General features: G+C 60.2%; 1 protein-coding gene across 2 annotated transcripts in view; it reads left to right on the top strand.

The window, feature by feature from the left end:
* The window catches only part of WDR1 (WD repeat domain 1), a 40218-nt gene that overhangs the window by 25009 nt on the left and 3875 nt on the right, over positions 1–11334 (top strand). For both annotated transcript variants that reach the window (XM_007451508.1, XM_007451509.1), the window contains 7 exons: positions 92–172; positions 506–739; positions 3916–4003; positions 5543–5699; positions 6432–6519; positions 9520–9630; positions 10792–10965. In XM_007451508.1, coding sequence (XP_007451570.1) covers positions 92–172; positions 506–739; positions 3916–4003; positions 5543–5699; positions 6432–6519; positions 9520–9630; positions 10792–10965 — 933 coding nt within the window. The remainder of the gene's footprint in view (positions 1–91; positions 173–505; positions 740–3915; positions 4004–5542; positions 5700–6431; positions 6520–9519; positions 9631–10791; positions 10966–11334) is intronic.

Here is an 11334-nt window from a genome sequence, read left to right as displayed (position 1 = left end):
TGGAGCAGAAATGAGGAGCTCATTTAGCATGCCGGCTGCCGGGCCTCCACACACACATGCCTGATCCGCATCTATTTGTGTTTCCTGAAAGATCTACATCTATGACGGGAAGACGGGGGAGAAAGTGTGTGCCCTGGGAGGAAGCAAGGCTCACGACGGTGGCATTTATGCTGTAAGTATGCGTCTGTGTTCACAACGTGTTCTGTGGTCGTGGTCGGGCCGTGTCTGCGTCTGTTGTCATCTGTACACACGTGTTAAGGTTGGAAGCCTGAGATGGGGGGTTAGAAGTAGGGGCAGTGGCAGAGACCTTCAGGGTCACGTGGGACACGGTGACGTGGCCTGGAGAGGCCAGTGGCCAGGATGCTCATCCTGTCCTTGCCCTGGTGTGTCCCACCACCTTCTGGGCCATCCTCCCTGCTCAGAAATGGGGGCTGTGGACAAGCTGCTATCTGAGTCTCTGCCCCCTCTGGAATGCTTGACCCATGACCACCGTTTGTTTGAGTAGATCAGCTGGAGTCCCGATAGCACCCACTTGCTTTCTGCTTCCGGAGACAAAACCTCTAAAATTTGGGACATCAATGTGAACTCTGTTGTCAACACGTTTACCATGGGCTCCAACGTTCTGGACCAGCAGCTGGGCTGCTTGTGGCAGAAGGACCACCTCCTCAGCATCTCCCTGTCCGGCTACATCAATTACCTGGACAAAAACAACCCCAGCAAACCTCTGCGGGTCATCAAGGTACAGCCGGGCTGTGGAGCTGCTGTGTGTGCAGGGGCTGGCTGGAGGGGAGGTGGGCACCCAGCCAGACGTAGGGCAACTGAGGTGAGGTGAGGCCCAGTAGAATGGCAGGATGCTGGTTGCTTTGGGGATGTGAGTTTAGCAGAGGTGGGAGGCCAGATGCCACGTTCCCCTTTGAGCTATCATGAAGCTGGATGCTCGGGGCCTGGGGTTCAGGGCAGCAGCCCGTGCCCCTGCTGTCAGGGTTGTTTGTCTCGGGGGGATCAGCCTCCCCCAGTTAGGAGGCCACTGGCTGTGTCCGCTTGTGAGGCAGGACCAGGAAGATGCTGAAACCCAAGACAGGGCATGTCGTGGGGCATCACTGCAGACGTGGGTGGCCAGCAGGCCTTGGAGCTGGGCCTTGACATTGTGCAGGGTTTGAACGTGGGAATGGGTGTGGGCAGGCACTTGTCCTCTGTGGTTAGAGCAGGGCAGGCATGAGGGGGTGTTGGGGAGTGGGAGGAAATGGACAAGTCGGTGGAACCCAAGGTGCCGAGGCGTGAGGTTTGGGCAGCAGGGAGTGATTGGAGGGCCTGCCTCCCATCCTCGTCTCCCAGGACGGCTCACTCAAGGTTGGCTGATCACCAGGGTCTGCCCTGAGTGTACCCTATAGTGGGGACTGTTCCTTGCCCCTCCATCAGCCCTGGAATTTTTGGCCTCTCAGGAAATCGCAGCCAGACTAGAAGCTCCTGTGTCCTGGGGCCCTGCTTGGGCACTGCCCATTGCAGACCTGCTTCTGCTGGAGGGTGGGCTGTGGTGGGAACTCGGGGTCAGCCTTGCCTGCTCTGTCACCCTGGATGAGCTGTGCCCTCAAGGGAGAGGTTTCCATAGCCCAGCTCCATGCTGCACCCCGTCCTGGCAGCTGAACCTCCTGGGGCCAAACCCCAGTGCTTCCTCACAGCCTGCTCGCTCATCTGCTTCAGGGCTCTGCAGACAGGCTCTGGGAGACGGCTGGGCCCTGTGGGCTTGGTGTTGGCCAGCCTGGGACTGTTCCCCTCAGGCCCAGTGAGGGCCAGGGGCCCAGCCCTGCAGTGCTTTGTACATCCCATCCCACAGTCTCTGAGGTCACAGCCCTTGTGGACTCGGTGTGCAGATGACCTTGCCTAAAGGAAGGGGCCGAGCCTGGCTGTCTGCCCCCTTAACCCTGTGTGAATAGCTCGTGAGGCCCAGGTGGGCTCGGTGCCTGCTGCATCCCATTCAGGTGGGGCGTTGCTGACGGGAAGGGCTGATCCAGAACAACAGCTGCTTTGGCCCTCAGTGCTGGCCCTGCACCCTCTGCTTCCGCAAAGGTTTATCTGACTTGGCCCTGAGGATGGGGCCATTGGGGCCACTTGCTCCACAGGCTTCCAGCCCAGTGTGATGAGTGTAAAGTGAAGGTGTATACATCCTGGCACAGAGCCCAGGGGAGCTGGGAGGGGTCCCCGGCGCAGTCACTTCTCTGGGCCTCCATGCAATGGGGAGAAATTGCTGGAGAGAGTCAGGCGTTACTGTCCACCTGCTTCCTCTGCCCAGAAGAGCAGCTTCCCGTGAGCCGCCCTGATGCTGGGCTCGGGTGGCTGTCCCAGGCATCGCCCCATGTCTGCTGGCACCCTGGGAGTGATGGAGGCCTGGGCCTGACTGCTCCCAGTGATGTCACTGTCGCCGACAGCACAGGCGCTACTAGCCAGGCTCCTGTCCTCCCCCACCCCCCAGGTCAGCTCAGGAACCTCATGGGCGTTTACAGTTGTCAGAGAAAACATCCCAGCCCTCCTGCCGCACATATGTGAGTCCCGAGCAGTGTTTGGTGCTAATGTCAGGCTGTGAGTGAGCCCAGGAACAAGCTGGAGTTAGAAGAACGTAGATAGAATAGCGGTTCTCAGCCCCGGCGCACGTTCAGATCACCTGGGAGCTTCCACAAAGGGCTTGATGCCTCTGTACGGGCCCAGTGGGATGCTGTCAGAGACCAAGACTGTAGGGATGGCTCTTAGGTGCCGGTACTTTTAAGATGCACCCAGGTGACACTGCGGCTCAAGCTTGAAGGTGCATCAATCACCTGAGCCAGGCTGCTTGTTAGAACACGGTAGGTGGGCGACACCCCGGCGCTCAGAGGGTTCATCTGTGGGACACGGGAGAGCTCCATTTCTCACAAGTTCCCTGCGAGGCTGCTGCCCTAGGCGGGGGCCGTGCACAAGTCACCAGGCATCTTGTTGAGCGCAGGTTCTCAGTCTCCAGGCTGCGTAGGGCGACACTCCCCGTGAGACCAGCACTGGTCTGAGGACCATGCTTTTAAGTAGCAGGGCCAGTGGGTTGCTGCCCTGTGGAAAGGACTCGGGGTCTGTTCACTGGTTCTCCCGTCTCTGAGAACGGTGTGTACCTTTCTCTGAAGATACACACCACACTGTGGCAACAGTCAGCAAAGCTCAGAGGGACCCGCCTGCCTCTGGTGAGGGGAGAGCACTATGATTAGACCAAACCTCCGGGTTGTTTCCATCCAAGGAGCAGTTACGGGGGAGGTTAAGTGCCTTTCTTGAAGCAGACAACTGGTTGTAAATGAGTGATCTGGGCCCACCATGTTGCCAGTCGGGGCAACTGTGGGGCCCCAGCCCTGGGACAGCCTCGCATGGGAGGGGAGAGCTGGGAAAGAAGAAACCTCACGAGCCAGGGGCTGGAGCCGGAGCCACGAGCTGTGCTTCTGGGTAGAGGATGAACCGTTAGCAGCACCTGGTACCCCCTGGGCCTCCGAGTAGCCTGGGGGTCCCCCTGCCTGCTTCTGCAAGGGTTGGTCCCTCCCAAGACTACTCCCCACTACTGCTGCTTCCCCCCGGGTAGGGGCTCACCCTCTGTGACCGTTTCCTCCTTGTGTGGGGAGGGAGGGTAGCTGGGTCTGTCTGCACAGACCGGGTGTGCTGTTGGGGCTTCCACTAGACCCCCGTCCTCCACCCAGGTCGGGTTGAGTGCCTCGGTGGGGAGGCCCGAATGTCGAGGGTTTGAAGGGTTTGTCAGGTGGTCGCTCAGCTTGGGGCTGTTTCGGGCCCACCGGGGCTGTGGCGTTGAGGGCTCTGCCTCCCCTCCCAGGGGCTTAGCCGGTGGAGAGCATTTGACAAGCACAGGCAGGATGGCATGTCCTGAGCTCACCCCCCCGCCTGTCTCCTCCGCAGGGCCACAGCAAATCCATCCAGTGCCTGACGGTGCATAAAAACGGCGGCAAGTCTTACATCTACTCTGGAAGCCACGACGGACACATTAATATCCTTTGACTCACAGCGCTGGCTCTGGGGCCCCTGGCAGGAGAGTCGGGAGTTTCCTGTTCCCACGGTGCCAGCGGCGGGGCCAGCCGGCTGGCAGCCACAGGGCTCCTCTGACCGGTCTTGGCTGCCGGGAGGTGCCGCGTCCGTCCTTGGGGCCTCCAGCTCCAGGCCGCGGCCTTGACCTGGTGGGTCACGTAGTGCGGCCTTGAGTGATTGCTGAACCTCCCTGAGCTTGAGCTGCTTCTCCCGTCTGTGACCTGGTGTCGGCCTCTTCCCTCTCACGGGCAGCAGCAGGATCAGTGTGTGTTAGAATCCAAAAGGACTTAGAGCCTTTTGGGAGAGTCCCCTTATTTTAAAAATGGGGAAAGTGTAGCTCAGATGCCTCAAGTGCCTTCCCCAATGTTGCACCGCTTGGCGACGGCTGAGCTGGGTGGGAACCAAACCCCCACTCCCCGGTGAGGGGCTTTGCAGTCCCTTTGAGACGTTCCCGGCAGCCCTTCCAACCTCCTCCTCCCAGGATGGCGAGCGTGGGAGGGGTCGTCTGGGGGGCCCACCTCAGTGCATGTGTCGTGGCTGTGAGAGAGGCCTGCCCTCGTGCAGCCTGGCTCCTGGTCCGCGGCTGCCCTGCCTCCTGGAGGGGCTGTTCCAGACCCCTTGCTTCTCCCACCTCCCCAGACGTGCCTGGTCTGTAGGGTTTCCTCCCTGGGAAGGTCTCCCCTAGCCCCGAGGGAGGAGGGCAGAGAAGTCACCCTCCACCCTGTCATACGTAAGGAGATGGTACAGCAGAGGGTCTTGCCCAGCGTCGCCCCTCCTGGAGCTGCTCCTTCCTCCCCACTCATGCCCAACCCCGATGTCTGTGCACCGTGACGTTAACCTCCTGCGGTATCCATGGCTGGCGGTCCCTTCACAAGACCATGTCAGGAGTGGAATATACATGCAGCTTCCTAAGGGAACAGTCTTCGGTGCAAATGACACTCTCATTTGTTGATGTAAAAAGAGAATCTTGTAACTTAAAACACCTCACACCTGAGCCCCTCGAGCTGACAGTCCACACGCTGGCCCTGCCCAGGTGGGTCAGCCCCAGGCCCATTTACCTGGTGGCACCTAGGTGGCCATCGGCTGAGCCACAGGGCACAGCCAGCCTCCTGCTGAGGGCCGTGGGCTGGACAGCAGGCTAGAAAGAGCCTGGGGAGGGGGGCTCTGTTTTGGCCCAGTTACGCAGGGTCCCAGGGAAAGGTCTCTTCCTTCTAAGCCTGCTCTCGGAAGGAGGCGCTGTGCTGTTGCGTTGTTACAGGGCAGCGCAGTCCCGTGATCTGCCCGGTTCCTGTTCTGAAGACAGGTGGACTGTGTCTAACTGGGTGTGTGGGATTGTAAATGGCCTACTGGCCCTCTCCCCAGAACGTCTGCTGCCTGAAATTCGGGGTTGGACATGCGCAAGGAGGCCCCCTCAGGCCCAGGACGAGGGCCTGGCTGCAGCCTCCCTGGGGGGCTTGCGCCGCACCCTGGACGTCAGGCTCTTCCTTAACCCCTGCTCCACATTACTGGGATTCAGAGACGGGGGAGAACGACTCCTTCGCTGGGAAGGGCCACACGAACCAGGTGTCCAGGATGACCGTGGACGAGTGCGGGCAACTGGTGAGCTGCAGCATGGACGACACGGTGCGGTACACCAACCTCACGCTGCGGGACTACAGGTGAGAGCTTCCTGGGGCCAGTCCGCGCCCCTCCCTGAGCACGTCCCTGGTGAAGCCTTCTGCGGGGCCGGGCTGCTGCCCTGAGCCTCGACTCATGAGAGGACCCGGGGCAGAGCCACGGCCTGGTCACCCGGTCGCAGAGGCCCATTCACTGAGCCTTGGGGACGCCACACTTGCCAGTTACGTGGAATTTTTCTCCATTTACCATTTTCAAGAAGTTCTTTGCGTGTGCAACTTTTTCTAGTTTGTGTTTTCATAGTTTTAACCAAAAGTAAAGGTAACACAATTTTCACCAATTAGAAGTAGCAGGGTTTTTTTTAATTTTAATTGCCCTGCAGAGGAGACTGGTTATGACTGTGGGCAGGTGGGGTCAGAGCTCAGTTTTGTCTGTACCCGGGGAATGCCGGGGTCTCTAACTGGTGGACGTGGGCAGAAGCCAGGACAGGGCAGCTGTGGGGGCGGCACTTGGCACAGATGCTTAGGAACAGGGAGTGATCCCTTCATTTCCTCTCGCCACCCGCTTCCCCTCGTCCCAGCCCCCATCATGACTCATCTCTCTCCCAGAGGCTGAGAGTCTTCCCTTACCCCCTCCTGTGTTTTAGCAAAGGCTCCTGCAGTAGAGATCAAGGTGGAATTTCCTTGAGTCACCCGAGTGCTGTGGTCCTGCAGTGAGTGTGTATTTACACCCACCCTGTGCCCCTGGAGACTGAAATAATGACTTCCTCTCCACAGCGGACAGGGAGTCGTGAAACTGGACATCCAGCCAAAGTGCGTGGCTGTCGGCCCCGGGGGCTACACTGTGGTCGTGTGCATCGGTCAGGTACGGCTCCCACCCGGGTTCAGTTCAGGCTGACGCTGTGCAGTGTCTGGTCCCCACGTCCCCTCTCAGGCGCATTCAACCCCGTTTCTACTGAGCCCCGTTTGCATGTGCTGAGGGCTTCCCACGTGTTCGCTGAATCCTCTGGAGTCCTATCAGTCAGGCATGGCATCATCCCCACCTTACAGGTGAGAAAACCGAGGCACAGAGAGTAAGTTGCCCAAAGTCTGCGTCTGGCAAAGGGCCAAGCTGGGATTTGAACCTGGGCAGCCTGGTGCGAGCCTGCCCTCGAGGATCACATGCCCTGCACATCCCTCACCCGTGAGGCCCATGAGAGGCACGGCCCAGGCAGCTGTGTCCATTCATATTCGAATCCCAGCCCTGCAGCATTGGGGTGGTGTGGCTTCGGGCATTTTCCTCACCCTCTCTGAGCTTTAGTTTTCTCATCCCTCACAGCTCACAGGGAGGATTATGAGGAAGTATGTGTCGGGTTCCTTGTACCATCTCCATGAGCGAGATAGTGACCATGACTCCCTGAGGCCACGTGATGGGTGGGTGGCGTAGAGGGCCACTCCTCAGCACAGTGGGGTCTGGCGTTCAGCCCCACAGCCTGGGGTCTCATTCAAGACGGTAAGGTCTCTACACGCCGTCTCCTGGAATTTCTGGAACGAAGCACCCTTGACTGAGACCCAAGCCTGACCCACTTTATCCAGGATCCTGCTCTGCAGCAGACGCCATGTGTCAGCGGGCTGGGCATCCCAGCGTGCAGATCAGAGGAGGCAGGTGTAACGGAGCCCCCGCCCACTGGCACAAGTGACAGACCCACCGCCGAAAGCTGTCATTCAGATCCGCCACCCCTCCTCCGTTCTGGGAGCTTCAGTGCTTTGGGGAGAGTGGATTCCTGTGTGTCCTAGATAACACGAACCTCCTGTCAAGCAGTTATTGCAGACAGCCTGGGCAGTCAGCAGGGGCGCAAGAGGAATCAAGGGCCATGAGCGCCTTAGCAAGTGGGGGAAAGACTGGACGAGGACCTTCTAGAAGGACGGGCGGGAAGGCTGCCGCTCCATGGAGGGGGCTCCCCCAGCCTTGTGTCTGAGCACCTGGCCTGTAGGTGAGAGGTGAGACCTTGGGCTCTGCGGCCTGGCTCGGCCTCCCCCACTGGTCTCAGATTCCTGTCTGGAGCTGCGGTTGGGACAGGCTGTGGCCTCTGAGGCTCATGCTGGGCTCACGTGGGGAAGTTCAGGGAAGAGCCGCCTGGGGCTCTGCTCGGGAGGGGCTGGCGAGTGCAGGGTCCAACCCCCAGGTTCCAAGGAGTCCAGGGCCCACGGGATCAGGCGTGACGATTGTCCTGTGATGTACTGTCTCTGCCCTGGTTCTCTAGGGTGTCCTGACCCGAACTCCCCATGGCTGGTCATAGGGTCCGCACAATGTCCTGGAGGGGCCCACGATTTTAGGTCAGGGAACAGCCACATTCAAGTGTGGCTTCTGAGGCAGATTTGGGCCAGTGCCCTCAGGCTTTCCCTGTCAGGTGTAGGTGGGTAAGTGCGCTTCCGGAGTCGGGCAGATGATGCAGGTGAATGTTTCTCGAGGTGCGTTTTCTGTAGCAAATTTTAGGGAGGGTGCTGCCGCCCATCCACCTGGTGCTTCTTTGCCTCCCCTACCTGACAGCACAGCCCGCAACACACCCTGAGGGCGGGGAGGGGCCTGCTTGCCCTTGGGACAGCTGGTGGCTTGAGCAGGGATGCGATGGGGTGAAGCCAGAGCTGTCACAGAGAGAGTCTACCCTGTTGGGGACGGTCCAGTGAATTAGAACCAGGAGCAGGTAGCGAGGGGCGAGAGGGGGTGAGGACGGTGGAGGGTCACCGTGCCAGGCGGCCTTGGGCTGTGCACCAGAGGGCAAAGGCACACTGTGGCTGCCAGGGCGGGGCTTTGGGACCCCATGGCCCTGAGAGCTGCGGGGCTTGCATCTCATTTGCTCCTCTACAGCGGGAGGTGACCCTGCCATCCCAGGGACGGACACACCGCGCTTAGTTAGGCGCGTGGCTCCCACACAGTGGGCTGTAGCTGCTGTTTTTGTTTGCCTTTGCTAGGCCCGGTGTTTATTCTGAGCCCTGAATTCCGTCTCCATGATGTCTAGGCACTGCTGGGTTCTTACCCCTAGGAGGCCGAGGCTCAGTTCAGTTCATGAACTGGTGTGTGTGACCCATCCCATCCCCTCCACCCCACCAACCCCCAGCAGCAGGGGGCTGAGCCGGGCCACCAGGGCGCCTCAGTGGGCCCTACACACCCGGGCGCTCAGCCCCGTCTGCGGACCATGTGCTTCCCTGCCAAGTAGGAGGGAGCCAAGGCAGGTGCTGGCTGGGACTGGGCAAGGGGGCGGTGCACTTGGGTGCCTCCAGGCCACTTCGCCGTGAGCCGTCTGTCCTGTCCTCCCTTCCCTGCCGGGGCTGAGAGCTAGCGGAGAACCTCACAGCACTGTTGCCTACCTGCTGTAGTCAGCACCTGGGTTCCCTTCCAGCAGGTGGGGCTCCAGCCCTGTGTCCCTGGGCTGCGGGGACTCACGCACTGATATCATCAGTTTTTTCACACACCACGGGTCAAGGTCGCAAAGGGTGTTTTTTGCACCCGAGAAGCCAGAACTTGGAAGTCTAGCCTGTCCTGTTCATTTCCTGTGTCAGCTTATAGCTTCACCACTTCCGAGGGCTGCGTCCTCTTGAACCCGTGAGAACTCGGCTCAGCAAAGATCATTTATTACACTCGACGTAGAGTTGGAGGAACTAAAGTTCAGGCGTCAGATGGCTTTCGATTAACCCCGTGCGGGTGGCGATAACAGCACCATTCATATTGACAGATAAGGGAGAAACCCCACAGGGCCAGGGCCAGTCCCACTTAGTGTGGCTGGAGCCCCAGCCTGCCCCGCAAAAGGTTGAAGATGGAGCCCAGCCTGGGCCTGGGCCATCCGTCGGTCCCGGGGCCTCTAACAGCTGCCTGTGTGTTTCCCAGATCGGCCTGCTGAAGGATCAGAGGAAGTGCTTCAGCATCGACAGCCCCGGCTATGAGCCCGAGGTGGTGGCTGTGCACCCGGGTGGCGAGACGGTGGCCATCGGGGGTGCGGTAAGACCCTGTCCCCACACCCTCTGCCCTGGGGTATGTGGCCAGGCTGGGGGCGCTGTGAGCTGTGTGGGTGCCGGGCTGCCTCAGGGCAGGAGGGATGGCGGCGGGAACCAGCTGGGGTGCCTCCTGCCGCCCAAGTGAGAGCCTCTCTGGGCTGCCCTACGAGGCCACCCTCCCCCAGGCTGCCAGCCCCTGGTGACACAGCAGCCTCCCGGGAGACCAAGGGTCCCGGGCAGTGAGGTGGGCTCTGCTGGGGTGCGGGCACAGGGCAGGGATGCCTTGGCCTGGGGAGCTTGTGGATACAGCACAAGCTGGAAAAGGAGTTGCGTCCCGAGCCAGGCTTGCTGGGCTCAGGGAGGTGACAGGAGATCCTTCACACCCGTGGAGTGGGGTGCCAGCCTGAGGGCTTCAGTTGCCCTTGAGTCTGACTTCCTGTTGCCCACATCCTGGCGTCTCCTCTGACCCCTGCTCTTTCCCCTCATTTCCTGGCCCCTGAGGAGAGGTGCCTGGACCCTACGAGGATGGGGCGTTTGCTAGGAGCCGGGCTCGACAGAGCAGGGAGAGGAGCCTGGTACCTGAGGGCACCTGCCGGGTGTGGGGTACAGGGCACGGGGCAGATGGCTCTGGCCGAGGACAGTCAGGGCAGATGACGGGCCCTTGTTAGAGAGCTAACTCACGTACAGATGCTTCTCAGAGCTTGGCCTGTGGACGCCTGCGCTGGAACTTACTGGAGTTTTTGTGGAAAAGGCAGACTCGTGAGCTCCCAGACACGCAGAATCACAATTGGGGGGTTCTGCGTTTTAATGTAATTTTAATGTAATAATTAAACTTATTTTAATGTAACTCTGCTCACTGTGCCTGTGCAACCATGAGAGCTGCTGCAGGGTTGTAGGAGTTGCCCTCTGGTGCCAGGGGGACAAAGGAGCAGCTCTCCTGGCACAGGAGCCAGCACGTGGGCAGGTGGCCGAGCCGGGACGGTGGTTAGGAGGAAAGGTGCTGCTTCTTACTGATACTCTAGCACCTCCCTCCAAAAAGAAGGGCGTCGGGAGAGAGAGAGAGAGAGAGAGAGAGAGAGAGAGAGAGTGTGTGTGTGTGTGTGTGTGTGTGTGTGCACGCACTCATGTGTCAGGAGTGACCCACTGCCCCTCTGTCCTCCCACAGGATGGGAACGTCCGCCTGTACTCCATCCTGGGCAGCACGCTGAAGGAGGAGGGCAAGCTCCTGGAGGCCAAGGGCCCTGTGACGGACCTGGCGTATTCCCATGACGGCGCCTTCCTCGCCGTGTGTGACGCCAGCAAAGTGGTCACGGTCTTCAGCACTGCTGACGGCTACTCGGTGAGTGGGCAGGCCCCCTCCCTGTCTCCACACTGGACGGCGCAGACGTCTGGAGGGGGCCCTGGCATCTCTCCCCTGTCGTCACCGACCAGGCGGGTGCCCAGGACACGCAGCTTCGTTGCTCCTAGAGCGTGAATGACGTGGGAAAAGGAGACTTATCCTGCTGTCCAGCAGTTTGTGGGCCCGAGACAGAACAGCTATCAAAAAGTTAGGGGCGGGCTTCCCTGGTGGCGCAGTGCTTGAGAGTCCGCCTGCCGATGCGGGAGACGCGGGTTCATGCCCCGTTTCGGGAGGATCCCACATGCCGCGGAGCGGCTGGGCCCGTGAGCCATGGCCGCTGAGCCTGCGCGTCCGGAGCCTGTGCTCCGC

Source organism: Lipotes vexillifer, unplaced genomic scaffold (assembly GCF_000442215.2).
Source record: "Lipotes vexillifer unplaced genomic scaffold, Lipotes_vexillifer_v1.1 scaffold1417, whole genome shotgun sequence".
Taxonomy (NCBI): domain Eukaryota; kingdom Metazoa; phylum Chordata; class Mammalia; order Artiodactyla; family Lipotidae; genus Lipotes; species Lipotes vexillifer.
The sequence above is the reverse complement of the archived record's forward strand: the minus strand, read 5'-3'. Positions and strand labels throughout refer to the sequence as shown.